Source organism: Felis catus, chromosome A1, assembly GCF_018350175.1.
Source record: "Felis catus isolate Fca126 chromosome A1, F.catus_Fca126_mat1.0, whole genome shotgun sequence".
Taxonomy (NCBI): Eukaryota; Metazoa; Chordata; class Mammalia; order Carnivora; family Felidae; genus Felis; species Felis catus.
The window spans coordinates 11578392-11596461 of record NC_058368.1 but is presented as its reverse complement, the minus strand read 5'-3'; the positions used below and the strand labels follow the sequence as shown (position 1 = coordinate 11596461).

At 37.6% G+C, this 18070-nt stretch overlaps 1 protein-coding gene across 5 annotated transcripts in view; it reads right to left on the bottom strand.

Annotated features, from left to right (window-relative positions):
- The window catches only part of BRCA2 (BRCA2 DNA repair associated), a 61151-nt gene that overhangs the window by 21551 nt on the left and 21530 nt on the right, over positions 1-18070 (bottom strand). For all 5 annotated transcript variants that reach the window (XM_019810443.3, XM_011283605.4, XM_019839734.3 and 2 more), the window contains 7 exon segments: positions 17357-17452; positions 15597-15666; positions 8774-9207; positions 8143-8324; positions 6656-6843; positions 3151-3321; positions 2289-2643 (listed from right to left, as the gene is read on the bottom strand). In XM_019810443.3, coding sequence (XP_019666002.2) covers positions 2289-2643; positions 3151-3321; positions 6656-6843; positions 8143-8324; positions 8774-9207; positions 15597-15666; positions 17357-17452 — 1496 coding nt within the window.

The window sequence follows — 18070 nt, the reverse complement described above, 5'->3', positions numbered from 1 at the left end:
TGCGACCCAAACAAACAAAAAAGAGACATCATAGGGGAAAAAAATGCAGTGAGCAGAAAAAACTAAGATAAAACACAATATTAATAGCTTGAGAAACATGAGAAGATGTTGGATCTATGAAACAAGAATGGGATGTAATAAAAAAAGAAACATTCAGGGAATAATGAAGGGCTCTTGAAAATGGAAAATTATGCCAATAGGCACAAATTCACTTTAGGGATTAGAAAATTAGAACTAGAAAGTAGGAGGAACAAAGACAATAAAATAGAATATAGGAGAAAAGATGAGAAAAATCAGAAGACCAATCAGAGAGGCCTACTGCCCAAATATTAGTTCAGGAAAATTGGTAAGGAAAAAATGGAGGAGGAAGAAATTATCAAAGAACTACTTCAAGAAAATTTCCTAGAACTCAATGATTGTACCCAAATGATGATTTTAAAAGACAGGCCAATACCAAAGTACCTTACTGTGAAATTTCCAGATACTGCAGACAAATGATCTTCAAACAGATCTTAGAAACAGATAATATAGTGAAGGACTGCGAGTAAGAATAGCACAGAACTGAGCAGAAACTATACCAGAAGCAAGAAGATAATAGAGAAAATGTCTTCAAAATTCTGAAGAAGCTATTTCCAATTCAAATTCTATATTCAGTCATCTTACAATAAGATCAAAGAAAAAGCTACATGCTCCCTCTGTGAAGAAGTCTGTGGGGGTTGGTTATGTGCCCTCAGAGCTAGAGAATAAATCCATATAGATGTGATATCCAGAAAACAGGGCTTCCAACACAGAAAGAGATAAAAATAATTTCCAGGATGGTAACAGGTTCGCATACATAGAAGATAACCACTTCAGAATGAAAGAGTGTAAAGAGGTCCCAGAGGTCTCCAAGAAAAAGAAATGGAATTGATAAAGGTATTGTAACAGACTGATATGGTTTTTAATTATGTCTCTCGTATGGGCATGAGTTGGTGATAAGGACACAAAATTAAAAATACACACATGCACACACAACAGCAAGACAGTTAACTCCAGGAAAGCAGTAGGTTGTATAGAAAATGTAGTTAGTATATTACATGCTGAGCTGCAAAAATATTTTTCAGTCATTATAAACAGTGAATAGAGACTTCACTCCTCAACCTCAGAGCAGGAAGCTAATAGTTAATGTCTAAACAGAAGGAGAAAAGACGACATCACAATATAAAGAAAAGAAAGTGCCAAAGGGATTCAAAGTCATTGCCTTTGGGGAGCACTGAATGGAGGTTAGGCAGGATGGCATCAATGACTGCTTCGTGGGGGGGGGGGGGTGGTGGTGGTCATAAGCCTTATGTTATATGAGTTTTGAAATTATGCACATGCACTGATTTGATATAAACAAAACACTGAAAGCCACTGCAACTTTGATATCCTAAACAACAGAAGCCTGTTTCAGCTTGATTTCTAAAAGCAACACAATGACAAAGTATCTCTTTACCTTAAAAATGTTTAAGTCACTTATAAAATGACTTTCAGAATACAACAGAAGTAAACTATTTATAAGATTATCTCATAAGTGAATCTGTGCAATATTAGTAATTTCTTATATCAGTATTGTAGACTATTCAATATGACAAAGTCCTATTGTGTAGGCTAAAGTTTACATGGAGATGAAAGATATGGTTTATGTTTTTTTTTTTTTAAGTTTACTTATTTTGAGAGAGAGTGAGAGTGAGTGTGTGCAGGGGAGGGGCAGAGAGAGAGAGAGAGGGAGAGACAGAATCCCAAACAGGCTCCAAGTTGTGAGCACAGAGCCCAATGTGGGTCTCAAAGCCACAAACTGTGAGATCGTGACTTGAGCGGAAACCAAGAGTCGGATGCTTAACTGACTGAGCCAACCCGGTGCTCCAGAAGCGTACATTTTATTATTATATATTTAAGAATCACTGAAACCAAATTCTCTAATCACACTGGAATATAGGTCTAATGGAGTAATCAGGGTGGAAGCAGAGCGGTACTATGAGAACAAGACGGCACCAAGGGCTATAGGTACCCATAGCACAAAATCAAATCTGGTACATATTTGCTCCTGCATTATTTTAGCTTGATAAATATCTCTGGATTTCCCAAAAACAGCACAAAAAAATTTAAGTCTCAGAAATTTGCCACTTATATTAAGATTACCAGTACGTTTTCAAGAAATGGAGCATCTTTAACAGGCATAATTTTAAAATTTAGAATGTAAAACCTCCCTAGAATGTAACTGAATCAGTTACTGATTTTTACCAAGAGTGTGCATTAATTTAATTTACCTTTAATATAAGAGATTCTGGGGCTTCGAGTGGTGTGCAGGCATCGGGGGAGCCCGCCAGTTCTGCTCCATGAATAATGATCTTATGACCCACGGTCAGTCTGCCCTTCTTCACAAGAGCTAAGAGGGGAGGATCTAGCTGGGCCTTAATGGCATACCATCCATCTGTAAGCTCAACAATGCCCACATTTTTGGTACCCACACCACTAGTTTTACTGCCGGAAGTTTCAGATAGATCTGTGCTTGATGAAATTGTTTCAGAAATGCAGAGAACAAGTGTTTTTGCTGCGGTATCATCCCTTTCCATGATCTTTTTAATAGCTGATCTTTTGCTTCTATCAATTTCCATATCGTATCTAAAAATAAAAGTAAAAATGAATATTTTAGGAATTTTGAGTCTAGATTATTATTTTTAAAAAGTCACCGAATAATGGAGAATAAAAATTAAGTATCTTAACTGAAGAACTATTGAGACAGAATTTAAAATTTGACAGCCAGCAATACAGTAAGTTTTATACTGTTAAAATATGAATTAAATATTAAAATGCCCCAAATGCAAAAATGCTTTATTAGCAATCCCCAAATAAAGGATCAAATTAGTAATTCATATTCTTTTCATATGCCAAGAGTTTAAGGGGGAGGGGTGGGGGAAGAGGGAAGGGAGATGCATGAATGTTGGATTTCTCCTAAGGGGACTGGAGCGTGACAAGAGAACTACCATGTACAAGTGAGAACAGCAGTGTGGGATGGCGACTGTCACTGACAAGCGATCATGTACCTCTATGACCTAGAAGTCACGGACTGCACAGAAGTCTGAACCTGATCACAGTATGTAATTGGGTAACATAATGCATTATACTTGCCTGTATTTTAGTTGAAGCAACACCCTTTCTGGGCTTAGGCATCTATTAGCAAATTCCTTAGGAAAGGCAAATTCCATAGCTGCCAGTTTCCATATAATCCATCTGTAGTGATTATAGACCCAAATTCTAGAAATGAGGTTTGGATCCACACCTGGGGTGTCACACAGAGCCCTGAACAAATAAAGGTAGAACAATATAAAAAAAACCAAAAAACAAAAAACCACATAAGATGATACTGAATTCAATAACCATGACTATTCTTTGCACAAATACTAACGCTAATATACAAAATCATTCAATAAAAGTTTTTTAGTGTATAGTAATACAGTGTAGACAGTGATTTAACATGTATCAAAATATACTAATAAAATTCACTTTGCATATTAGTCAATACAATAATTTCAACTGGAAATGAGACCTATAATTTAAAATAATTCTATTTTAGATCATTTTTCTTCAAAGAGATTGTTTTTAGAAATCATCTAAGAATATCCTTCTCTAGCCCAGGTGCTTTTTAAAGATCTTCCTCTCTCTGCTCAACTCTCTAACCCTTCTTCCTTTCTCATTCCCACTTTGAGTATTAGGGAAACAAGTAATGAAGAAAACTTCCAGAAGCTTCCACTCCCACACCAGCATCTGGAACCTTACACTTCACCATCTCTTGCCATTTGTATACTAGCTCCCACCTTTTCTTGCCTAGTCAAGGACATTGATCCAGGAAATGCCTCCTCTCTTCCCTGATAGGGAGATTTCTTTCTTTTCTACTGAACAATTTCCATCCGTTAAAAAAAAAAAAAAAGTTTTTTTCTACCTTAAACACAACAAAACTAACACCCTTTGCTCCTCCTTCCTTCTCCAGATACTGCCTCTTTCAATTTATTCAATTATTTTCATTAAGACTAATAGTGACCTCTACATAGATAAATCCACGGTCAATTCTCAGTCCTCATCTTCCTTTACTTGGCAGTAACTGACACCTGGTCATTCTTGATTCCCTGAAGCTCTGTCCTCACTTGGCTTGCAACACACCACAGTCTTTGGCATTTATTTCTAACTTTCGGGTTGCTCTTTCTCGGTCTTTCTTTTATGGCTTTAAAGTTCCATCTATATGCTGACAACTATGAAATTGATGTCTTTTGCTCATACTTCACCTATAAACTCCAGTCTTTCATATCCAACTACCTACTCAACATCTCCACTTGGATGTCTACTAATATCCCAAGCTTCAAATGTCCCAACTGGATACCCCATTTCTTTTCCATCTTTGGTCTTCTCAATTCTCAGGACATGATAACTGCACCCTTCCAGCTTCCAGTGCTAAAATCTTTGGAGCTATTTTTCCTTTGTTTCTCTCACTTTCCTCAACCAATCCGTGAGCAAATCCTGATGATGCCACCTTCAAAACATACCCAGAATCCAGCTGCTTTCCACCAACTCCACTGCTTCGCCCAACTAGCCACGTCTCACCTGGATCACCTCAATAGTTTCCTAAGTGGTCTGTTTCCAGCATTGTCCTTCCCTAATCTAATTAATCTAATCCCCACAAACAGCCAGAGTCATCCTTTCAAAATTAAAGCAGATCATGTCACCCCTCTGCTTTAAACATTCTTATGATTTACTCAGGGCAAAAAAGGTTACTCAGAGTTAAAGCCAAGATTTTTACCAAGGTTCATAAGGCCCCATCTCTCTATTTCATCTGTTACTACTCCTCTCCTGCCCATTCTACTCCAGCTACACTCACTTTCCTCCTGTTCCTCAAATAAGCAGATCTTGCTTACAGCCAACGATGCTTTCCTCACATGGTCTTATGCTCATTCTCTTGACCTCCTTCAGAACACTGATTAAATGTCTGAGACTCAGTGAAGCCTCTTAACTACTTAGCCTATTTTATTTTTATTAAAAAAAAGTTTCTGTTTCATTTTATTTTATTCTTAGAGAGTGAAAGAGTGCATGAATGGGGAGGCATAGGGAGGGAGAGGGAGAGAGAGAAAATGAATCTTAAATAATCTCCACGCACAGTGCAGAGCCTGACATGGGGCTCAATCCCATGACTCTGGGGTCATGACCTGAGCCAAAATCAAAGGTCAGACACTCAACTGACTGAGCCACCCATGCGCCTCTTAGCCTATTCTAAAATTACACCTTTCTTCACCTGATTCTCCCTATACCCTTTCCAGCTTTATCTTCATAGTATTCATCACCTCCTAATATACTACACAATTTACTTATTTCTTTTTAAAATTTTCTCTCCCCACTCCAGATCCCTCTACTATAATGTAGAACTTATTAGGGCAGAGATTTTGTTTTCTTTTATTATTCTGAATACCCAGAAGAGTTATCTGGTACATAGTAGGTCCTCGATAAATATTTGTTGGATGACCAAAAAAGACAACTTGAGCTCCAACAGTCAATGTTATGAACCATGTTCTTCTGATTACATGGTAATTACTCTTAACCACTATACTATGTAGCTTCCTTAATACAAGAAAATAATATAACTATTTATTATACTTTTCCAACTAGAATCGATAACAGATATCTATGGGAGATAAGAGCAAGATGTAAATACAATTCGTGTCTTAATATACTCCAAAAACATAACAAAAGTTTAAGGAAAAAATGTTTTTACCACTTTACGCAAACTATATATTTCGGAAAGATATACAGAGATTAAAAAAAAAAATAAGAGCATTAGAGAAAGGATTCTCATCTCTTGCCATTGGCATGGTAAAGCATCCTTGATAGCATAAATTGTAAATCATCTTTGTATAAACATTAGAAACATAAGAGGTTACATAGTTTTTAAATTGCTGATGTTGGGGCGCCTGGGTGGCTTAGTCGGTTAAACATCCAACTTCGGCTCAGGTCGTGATCTCACAGTTCGTGGGTTCGAGCCCCGTGTCAGGCTTTGTGCTGACAGCATAGAGCCTGGAGCCTGCTTGGAATTCCATGTCTCCCTCTCTCTCTGCCCACCCCCCTCCCCAACTCACACTCTTTCTCTCCCAAAAATAAATAAACATTAAAAAAAGTATTTAAATTATTGATGTTTTAGGGCAGTAAAATTTACCAGTTACTGGTATTACTGATACTTGAGCATCTCTGCTTAACTTCTAGTATTTATATTTTGTATTTGTTAAAATACACAATGAAAGAGAATATGATGTGTGTGCGTGTATGCGTGCGTGCGTGTGTGTGTGTGTGTGTCTGTCTGTCTATGGTAAGGCTCATTCAAACTTAACTTTTCTTATCAGTCTTTATTTTATAAATGCATATGAAAAATGTCCCAATTTAAGAAAAACCAATTCATTAAATCCTAAGGACAAACCATAATTCACTTTTCAAAATATTACAACAGAATGTCAGTTGAACCACAATGTACTTAAAATAATTCACTGAATACAAATTTGACTTCTGGCCAACTTGTTAAGTTTGAGAGAGGTAAGGGAAGAAAAGAGGTATGGTGGAATACAGAAAAGTTAACACAATCTCTTTTTGCATAGAGTACCTATAAAATTCTTCTTTTCCAGCTTTTCCATCATTGGAGGGTATGAGCCATCCACCGTCAGCCAACTGTATTCCCTCTTTAGCCCACTGGACTTCCTTCCCAAAATAATCCTGAGTGTGAAACTGAAAAGACTCTGCATTTTTGCTGTTGATTTTTACACAATGTTTGGAAACGCCATACATATATAACTGCACAAGATAAATGACAGAAACATTTGATAATGAATGAAAAACAAAAAAAACAAATTTCATAGAATAAAAACAATTATAGGAAACTAAAATCGAATTTACCAAAGTTTTTCATTTAAATATTACAATACTCACCATCAAAATACTGAACTTAGTTACTAAGAGCTAAACATTTTAATGTAATATAAACGACTCCTATATTCAAGAGTCTCCCGTACCTTTTTCATTCCCCTTGTGTATATGCCTCCTGCTACAACTGCCACAGGAGGTCATTCTGGATATAAAAAAGTAACTTAATATTTTATAAAATCTCTTAAGTCAAAAAATTCAGAAGGAAAAAGACAGTGAAAAGTTTAAGTATTTTTGGGCATCTGACCTCAGGAGGTCAGATTTGTATCCAGGCCTGGCCTCCATTCACCCAGCATGTCTCAGCCCAAAGTATCTCTTCCTTTGTACAGACTTGACTCTGGAGTCCCACTCCTTGCTTTGAACTGTAGCTGGTAGAAGAGAGCTTCCTAGGTAAGTGACTCTGGGGGCACCTGCTGAACCCTGTGCTTCAGCCTCTCCTCTGCAAATGATGGACAAAAATAACAGTAGCTCTCCTTTAGACACTTGGGAAGATTAAGGGAGATGTAACCAACGCAGGCCCAGTGCTTAGGAGAGTGGCTAGCGCATAAAAACTACTCGATAAATATTACTTTTTAATATTATCAATGTTATATTCACCTCTCCATTGCCTAAAATTGCAAGTCGATAGCACTGGCTTAATAAGAATCCTCTTTTAAAAATGCCAATAGCTCGGGGCACCTGGGTGGCTCAGTCGGTTAAGTGTCCGACTTCAGCTCAGGTCATGATCTCACGGCTCGTGGGTTCGAGCCCCACGTCGGGCTCTGTGCTGACAGCTCAGTGCCTGGAGCCTGCTTCGGAGTCTGTGTCTCCGTCTGTCTCTGCCCTTTGCTGCTTGCACTCTGTCTCTCTTTCTTCCTCAAAAATAAACATTACAAAAAAAATTTTAAAAATGTCAATAGCTCTTAATGGATTCAAGGCTATGGGTTATTCACACTTTAAATTTGAAGAGGGAAGAGAAACAGCAATTTTGGAGCACAGATCACTTTAGTGGGATAAGGCAGCAGAGAGGGAGGCTGCCACTGTAGGCAGATTAGGAAACAAAATGATTTCATTTATCCATTCCCGCATTCATTTGTTCCTTCTTTGAACAAAACGGTTTGGAGATACCAGTTAATAACATGAAATTATACTTGACTATAAAAGTTAGCAGCATTGCAGACAGAAGCATACCTGTTTATGAGAACACGCAGAGGGAACTCGGCCTTCTACGGCTACTCTCAGAGAGATTCTAGGCACAGTGGATGTTTTGGCCAGAAACAGACTACCTGGCTGTGGAAAAATATGCTGCTTTCGTTTCTCTCTAATTCGCATGTCCTGTATATCTCTGGCATTCTGAAGACTTGCAATTAAATCTATTAAAGAACAAATTAGCAAAAAATAAGCTTAAATATAAAATCTAAAAAGCACAACCTTTGTTTTACAAAGTCGTATGCATCAATTTCCTCTAATTTTAAATCTTCAGGGATAAGCAAAGTTTCATCTTGTAAACAATAGATTATTTTTATTTCAAATTTGGAAGAAACTTAAAGCCTGTTAAATATATATATTCCACTATTAGCAGTCTTAGATCATGTGTCTAATTGCTTTTTTAATAAGAAAGTCCGCAAGTAGTTACTTTGAAAGATAGCATTAGAATACTTAGAATCTAATCTTTGGACTTAGGAAGAATCTAAAGCATTAAAAAGGTCCCGAAATTATTATAATCACCAGAAAAGGGGTCAGATTCTCCAGGCATTATTAAAATATGAGAAACATCTAACTGGAAGGCAAAAATATGTCAACACAAATTTTCATACAATACCTAAAGGTTCTTTTTCACACTTCGTGAATACCATAGTTGCTGCTTGACTGGAGTTATTTTTGTTAAGCTGATGAATTTCACTGTTATTAATATTATTTTTACTATCACCAGAACTATGTTCATCTATGTTGTTTGGTTTTTGTTTGTTTTCTTCCACATGAGTATTCTTGCTAATGTGCTGTTCATCTTGGAGAAAATGTGATTTAGTTTTAAAAGGCGGGACAAAGACTTTCACTGGTTTGCTTGGAGTAATCGAATGTCCCCTTTTTTCACTTCTTGTGGCAGGAACTGTACAAAATGGCTGCCCTGAAATGGATACATTGCTTGAAGATTTTTCTAAAGCCAGGTGTTCATAAAAATGAGATTTAGACAAAAATTTTTGACCAGGCGCAGTGAAATTTGGATTCTGTATTTCTTGCCGTTTCTTAGTTGTGCTACAATGAGGAAAAAGTATTTGATTATTTGCCAATAAATGGACACACATGGAAAGGTTTTAGAATACATACATATATATACGTATTTTTTTGTAAACCTCAACTGCCATATGGCAATCTTATTCTGGCAACTGTTGTGCATTTCATCATGGTTGCCATCCAAAACCATACCACACTTTTCAAGTCTGTAACTATTTTTTCACACACTGACTTCCAGCCTTTGAGTTTACCACTTACTTCACATAACAGAAAAGCCTGTCAAACATGGATTTTCTGTCTCCTCCAATTCTAGCCCTGTACTCCTTATTACCTCCTTTACCAGAGAAATATCTGTCCATCCTCCTGTCAGGCCTAGCACCTTCACCTGTACTCTTGACCCCATCTAATAACTCAGTCTCCTCAGGAGCTCCACTCTTTCAATTATTATTCTACTTCCTTCCTGTGTCTTTCTACCACTTGTTTATACTGGGTTTTTTTTTTTTTTTTTTTTAGTGCTCCTTTCATTTAGCCAGAAAGACTTGTGCATTCTCGAAATGCTTTTTTCTCAGACTTCTCTCCCCTTCAAGCTAATACTCCTTGTGACCTTAATGGCCAACCTTCCTAAACAGGTAATCTAAACTAGCTATCTTTATCTATTCAACTTCTACTCATTGAACTCTCATTTCTCCCACTCTTCTACAGAAATTGTCCTCAACCAAGTTGCTATTGACCTTCCAAGTGCCTACGATACATATGTACATACATACATACACACACACACAGTTTCACAAGTAAACTCACTCTACTTGACCTTTGACAGATGATTTTTTTCCTTCTTAAAATTCTCACCTCTAATATCTACACCACCACTGTCTCTTTTTTGTTTTCCTCTTTCTGACTCTTAAAAAAATTCCCATCTCTAAAGTTGGATTTCTTCTCTAGACATTTTCCCTGGGTGATTGAATCATTTTCCTTGCTTAAATTATCATCTAACAATAAAAATATTAATCTGTATCTTCATGCTTGACTTTCCCCCTAGGTGTTATTCCTGCACCTTTAACTTTATACAGCACGACATATCTCTACCTTGATGTTCCACACTCATCTCAAACTCAACACATCCAAGACTAAATTTATCACCTTCTCTAGCATACATGTTCTTCCCAATGTTTGCTATCTTGTTGAAAACTGCATACTTCCTTTTACCCAACCCTGAACTCCGAGAGATTGAAGTTACCCTGGAACTCATTTAGTTCTTCAGTCATCTAACCATCAAATATTTAATGAGTTCCTCCTATGTGTGCCAGGCACTGTTTTGGCTGGAGGATATAGTGGGAACAAAACAAAATCATAGAGTTTATATTCTAGTGGAGGGAAACATACAAATAAATATGTCAGTATTAAATACTATAGAGAAGATTAAAAGCACAGTAAGGGGGACAGGGAGTGTCCAGCAAAAGAAATAATATTCTAAAAAGGCTGGTAAGAAAGACATTATTGATAAGGTGACATTTGTACAGAGCCCTGAAGGAAGAGAGAAAGAAAGCCATGCAGGTATTTGGGAGAGGTGCTGCAGGGCTGCAGGCAGAATGAACATCACATGCCGGGCTATGCCTAAGTATACCTGGAGCAGAGTGAGCAGGGACAGTCAGTAGGTGGGATTGGAAATAAAGCAAGAAGTCTGGATCACAGAGAACCCGTACACCCTCGTAGGGCTTCCCAATTATACTCAGATGGGAAGTCACGGGCTAGTTTTTGAGTAAAGAAATGACACACTCTATCCTCTGGTGTGAGTGTATTTTGAAAGCAGAGTTGTTAGACTTTTATAGGAAAGCAGATTAGGGTAAGCTTTGAAGCTGTTAAGTTTGAGATATCTATTAGTCACCCAAATAAAAATGTCAAGGAGGTAACTAGATGAATGCATATGTTGTTCAGGGAAGAAATCTGGGCTAACGATATTAATTTTGGAGCCATCAGTAAATAGAGGGTATATAAAGTCATGACAGTGGATGAGACAGTGATGAAGGAGGAAGGTCAGGAAGAGAAGCCATCTGGAAGTGAACCATGAGGGAATTTAACACTTAGTGATTTAAGGGAAGAACAAAAGAGAAAGAATGGCCACTGGGAAGGAGAAGTAAGAGAGTGGTGCCAGGAGTTGAAGAAAGTGTGAAGAAGAGTGATTAACTATGCAAATGCTAGGTTAACAGGAGGGCGGAGAGCTGACAAGATTCAACAACTGCTGGGTAACCAGTAATCTGGATAAGGAGTAGTGCCCGGTGATCAGAGAGTACATCAGAGAGTACGGTAGGTTCAGGAGAGGAGGGGGAGAGATAAGTAGAGAACATGAGTGGAGACCATTCTGATGAGTTGTGCTTTAAGGGGCTAAAGAAACAGACTGGTGGGATTAGAGGAATCAAGAAAGGTGTTTCTTGTTAAGACAGAGACTTACAGCAATTACCTCACTGATGGGACTAAGCCACTGGAGAGGAAGACAGGTATCAATGCAGGAGAGGGGCAATTGCTGGACTGATTTCCCTCAGTAGATGACTGAGAGATCCCGTGCAGAAGAATAAATGCAACTTCTACTCCAAAACTTATTTTCATTTATCTTGTACTCCCTTGTTTTTAAATATTAAGAGTCCTGTGAAAATGAGGCATTTGCTTTGTAGGTCATGTCTAAGATGTCTACTTGAATATAAGTGGAGATACTCTGACACTCCCAGTTAGCCACTATCTGGCCAAATCTTTTTTTCTTTTTTTATGTTTGTTTGTTTGTTTAGAGAGTGTGTGTCTGTGAGCAGGGGGAAAGGGGCAGAGAGAGAGAGAAAATCTTAAGCAGGTTCCATGCTCAGCATGAGCCCGACTCGGGGCTTAATCCTACGACCTAAGCTGAAATCAAGAGTTGGGGGCTCAACCAACTGAGCCACCCAGGTGCCCCTGGTCAAATCTTCTTGAATCTCAATCTTTCGCTCACTTTATACTCTCTGCTCTAGCACTTGTGTTAAATTTTCCTTACTAATCTCCTTGCAGCAATCTCACTTTGGTCTATTTCTAAAACAGAAATTTGGTTATCCTGCTCCTCTTCTTAGAAACTTCCACAAATGGTCACCTACCCAGTTTCGACTTGTCAGAAATGACACAGGAGGCTTCCTATATATAGGTCCCAACCTCCCCATTTCTTTTTTGTTTCTTCCCAGCCCCCACCACACCCCAGCCCACTAAATCCCATGAGGAAAGCCACACTTCTTTCTTTTACCCGAGTGTGGAGCTCCCTCCTCACCCAAGCATTCTTTCCATTCTGTCTGGAGAACTGTTCTTGCTAAGCTTCTGTCCCATAATTAGGTGCCAATTTTTCTATGCTGTCACGTCACTTAGTTATACCTACTTTAGTACTTTTATCCCGGTAATTCTTTTCACACCTGGCTCCAAGACTAGCAATCTGAGGTAGACTTATCTTTATATCTATCTGCACAATATAAATCAGATACTTAGGTAAATTAGATCCTTATGCATACTTACTAAATGCACAGAACTATTTTATCATGTGTGAAAATTAAGGTAATAAGAAGATAAATAAGCATTTATTTTTAATATTACAACCTCCTTTTGGAAATGGAAACAAATCACATGGGTTTCTACTTTCAAAACACGTATATTAGAAGCCTACTGGAAAATATACTCCAGAAATGAGGATCGATGATTTTTTTCAACAATGCCACAAATAGTTATTTATGAAAAGGTAATATTAAAAACAATTTAAACCACAGCTTTGGGCTAAATAATTTACCAGGTGGGAAAGGTTTTATAACTGCTTTCTACAATTTTAGATGCTTCTATGATATTCACATCCATTATCTCTAAGTGACATTTCTGTGACTGCTTCTTCTTGAAGAGCCACTTGGAAGATCAAGATTTAGCGCTCTGTCAACACCACTTCTGCTTTACTAAATAGCCTTTCTATCTCATCTCCCTGTCTTCCCAAGTTACGTATTTGACTGTCAACATTTAATTGTGTACCCTCTCTGGAGACTTAAGCCCTAGTCTTCTGTTAGAGTGGACAACAGGTAGCTGTCCAGCTTCATGGAGTGGAGGAGGAAATGCATTTTCAACCTATACCCTTGTTCTGACTCCTTCCTCCTTCACCCCCAATTGTGAAGATACACTAATTCCTCAGCTTTTGAGGCTTCTTCAGTGTAAAATGGTTGGTTTTTTTCTCTCCCCACTATTAGCTTTTTAATCCGTTTTCTTCCATATCCTTGGAAGTACAGCCACGAGGTCTCCTCTCCTGTCCTCCCTTATCTTTGGTGTGTGCAAGTTCCCTCACTGTGGCTTTGCTAACATTTTGGAAGGCAATGGAGCTATTTGAGTGTGCTCAATCCGCCATCTTTACCAAGAAGTTTATCACTGCATTAAGACTTCAGGTCCTGCTTCAATTTTATCTTGTAGGCAAACTCTCTGAGGGCTCTATTCTTCTGTCCCCAAATGGTCTAGCTGCCAGTCTGGGCTTAGTGACACAGCTATCTTTCTGGGATCTCCCCTCAAAGCACTGTCTACCTGGGCGATTCCCTCTGCCTCTTTCCTATGCTAAGTTCTTGTTTCTCAAATCTTACATCTTCCTCCTTCTTGGTTATGGGTGACTTCTGTGAGCTTCCTGAGAAAAGTGCATGGGGGATAAACCTTTTGGTACTCTGCATCTGAAAAATGTCTACCTCACACTTATTTGATATTTTGGTCAGTGATAGGATTCTAGGCTGGAAATCATTTTCTCTCAGAATTTTCAAGGCACTGCTCTGTAGTATACATTATAGAATCCATAATCTTCTAGCTTCCATTGTTAATGATGAGAGGATTTATACCATTAGGACTCTTGAAACTTTGTTTGAAACCTGATTTTTCTGCCCTCCCCCCTCCCCCGGAAAATTTAAGGTTTCCCTTTCCCTGTAGCATTCTAAAATTTCAAAAGGATGTTCCTTAATGTGAGTCAGTTTTTATTCGTGTGATCAGAGGGCTCTTTTAATCAAAGAAACTCATATCCTTCAGTACTGCTAAAGTATCTTATTTCTTTGAAAACTTCTCTTCATTTCCCCTTTATTTCTTCTTTCCCAAACTCCAAATTTTCAGATGTTAGCCCATATGACTGACTTTTCCAATTATCTTTTCTTTTTTCATCTTTTTTCTTTTTGTTCTATATTCTTGGAGCTTTCATAACTTTTATCTTCTATTACTTCTATTGTTCTCCACCTGGGAATATTAGGAAGTTTTTTTGAAATTTTATTCACCTCCATGTACGGTCTATTTCCTCTAAGTTTCTTTCTTTTTTGTTTGTTTTTGCGCTATGGAAACTATCACAGAGGCTTTCTGCCAATAGCTAGTGATCTTTCATTTTCTGATCTTATCTAAGAGTGAGGTATGGGGCACCTGGTTGGTTCAGCTCATTAAGTGCCACCTGACTCTAGATTTCGGCTCAGGTCATGATCTCAAGGTTCACGGGATTGAGCCCCGCACTGGGCTCTGTGCTGACAGTGCCGAACCTGCCTGGGATGGGATTCTCGCTCTTTCTCCTTCTTCCTCTCTGCCCCTCCCCTGCTCCCTTTCAAAACAAACAAACAAATAAACAAACAAACAAACAAACAAACAGTGAGGTGTGTGCTGGAGGGGCTTGTTAATCGTTGGCATCACTGTCTGGTGTTCTGGCTATGCACTTTCATTTGAGTACCTGCATTTGTCAGTATTTCTAGTCTTTTCTATTGGGCTAGTCATGTTCCCCAGAAAAAAAGTCTTCTAGTCCTCTGCCTAGAGGCCTGGCTGCCAGTATTTGGGAGCCAAATGTGGGAAGGAGGCTGGCAAGTCTCACTACTCGAGAAGCAGATTTTTTACTTAATCTCTGTTTTCAGTACCCTCCCTTCAACTGTGCCTACTGTGTCTCCCCTCTCCCAGTTCAGAATCCCTCCAATTCATCTTCTCCAGACGATAACCTTCCAGGTGTTCTGGCACAAAAGGGATAACTGGCTGCCTGCAGTGGGGGAAGGGATATAGGTATTTCTTAAACAGATTTTCAACCAATCTTCCTATTTTCTACCTCACCTTCAGATGTACAAGTTGCTGCCAATTTGAGTCTTTCTTGGGTTTTTTCTTTGGGGGAAATTGGGTAGCTTCTCTACTTGCTCTAAGGTCAAGTTTTAGCTTTCTATGATGTTCAAAGTCTTTCATGCTTTTTGGCTTCCAGAATTTGTTTTTTCTTCGATCATTGTCCTTGTGGGTTTATACATTAAAAAAATTCTCTTAGTAATTTGAGTAGGGCTTTGAAAGGGAGGAGAGATAAAAGAATATCTTTAGAAATATTTATTTAAAAAAAACATACTTTTCCTATACTATATTACAATAAAAGAAAAAAATTGAACATGTCTTACCTAAAGGGTCCACAGGTAACTGGCTCTAAAGAAATATGATGCATAAACAAGCTTCTGTCTTTTATGATGCCTAGAAAAATATTTTACATTATGTATTAATGAAAATCTGAATGAAATTTTATTTCCTATACCTATTTATTACACATAATTGTAAATATTTACATAAAAATTGATATATAGACTTGAAATATTTGACTCACAAACTGATAATGACTATATACCAAATAACTCAGCATAAACAAATCAAGAAAATCAGTATAAATTTAGTTCGCTGATGTTAATCATAACTCAAATGTGTTAGTTAACTGCCATGCATCAAATTTAAAATTTAGTCTTATGAAGGTTTACAAGCCAAACTTTAGATATTGTTCTCAGTATGCAACTTGTACTTCTCAAACCTTCAAATCGTTCATTAGTACGGGATTGGCTGACTAAACTAGAATACACTGATACAACCACATGATCAAATACTATGCAACCATAAAAAAGAATGAAGAAGATTCTATGCAGTCATTAAGGGTCTGCTGTGGGATTTATTGCATGTGTTTCAGAACTAAGACTCTACAGTCTAACACATTTATGCCTCACTACTTGAATTCTTCCTTTCCAAACCCAGGAACCAAATATATAGCGAGCAATAGTTACACATTTTATTTTTTTTTTTACGTATTCCATGGTAAGAATTTCAGATTGTAGTCTAAATGAGATAAGAAGCCACACAGAGTTTTAAGCAATCAAGGAGCATGATCTGACCTTCTTGTTACCAGGATGATTCTGGCTGCTATGCTGAGACAGCCTGGAGGAGGGGCAGAGGCAGAAACAGAAAGGAGTTACAAGCTTTGACTGTGGCTTAGATGAAGGTGGTAGGGGGAGAATGAGAAGAAATGATCAGATTCTTGTTATATTTGAAAGGTAGAACATACAGGACTTGTGGATGGGCTGGATGTGAAGTATGAGGAAACAAGAGAGTAAAGGACGACACCAAGGTTTTGATGTGTCAATTGGCAGAATGGCAGCAAGAAAGGAATAAACAGAAAGAGCAGGTTTGGGACAGAGATGGAATCAGGAGTTTAGCACTGCCTATGGTGACTTAGAGATGCCTATTAGCAATGTAAGTAGAAAAGTATCAAGGGCAAATGCACAAGTAAGTCTGGAGTTCCAGGATGGGCTAAGCTTGCAGATAACAATTTCGGTAGTCACTGAAACTGAAGTTTAAGCAGAGAAGAGCTCTAAGGACAGAGCCCTGGGGCACTCCTATGTTTAGAGGAAGGAAAGAATAAGGAAGAACCAGAGAAGTGGCTATGCAGGAGGAGAACCGACTGCATGTGGTGGTCTCAGAAGAGTGACCAACTGTCAAATGTGGCTGAAAGATGGAGTCAAATGAACACACAGAATGCCTGTTGGATTTGCCACCACGGAGATCACCAAATGGCTTAGGAGAGAGTGATTTTCGTGGAATGGTGAAGGTCAAAAGCTTGCCTGGATTCCCAGAACCTAAGCCTTAAATTATTATACTAAGATGTTACTAAATTTTTATAGCTTTTTAATTTAAAAAGTCATTATAGAGAACCTCCACATCATACTTGGTATTATGAAGGAAATGCTCACAGAACAAAGCAAGACATAATTTTAACAAACCACACTGCAAAGTCTTGTCTAATTATTTAAATACCCAAAAAAAGCTGAGAAAAGTTCACTTAAAAATATTGTGTGTAGCACCTACAGAGAGGGAAAAGATATGAATACAAAGCAAATTTTACCATCTGGAGTGCTTTTCGAAGCTTTTAAGGATTTTTCTTGATTTTTTATTATCCTGTCAAATTCATTTAACAAATTTCTTTTGATTGGGGGTTCTCCTAAAAAAAAAAATTCCATATGGTTTTAAAGCAAATAATAGCAATATTATTTTTCAAAAGCCTATATAGTTCATTTTTTTAAAACTAAAGTCCTGACTCTTACAATTTATTAAGCAAAAAATACATAATACTTATAATTTAAATAGTGACCATTCTACTTTGAAAGAGACAATTTATTTTTCAATATCAATTTCTTTCTTTCTTTCTTTCTTTCTTTCTTTCTTTCTTTCTTTCTTTCTTTCTTTCTTTCTCTTTCTTTCTTTCCCATTTAAAATACCACTATCTAATAGGGTCTAGGGATAAAAAGATGTTACCAGATACCAGTGATAAGCTACTTTTTAATGGAATAAACTAGCACTAAATGAAACTATAAGTTTACTGGAAATAAGAACAAACAGAATTTCTTCAAGTAAAACTTTTTCCTGCATTAAACTCGAGAAGGAATTTATTATGTAGGTCCTTGAATTAGAGTGAGTAGGAGAAAAGACTTTAAAATTAGCAAAGTCACATTAAAATATTAGTAATACTTATTTAAAAATTCTACAAAGGCTGAGAGTAACATTAAACCATAATTCAAATTACGCATGTCCGTGTCATACTGAGATAATAGGTGATAAT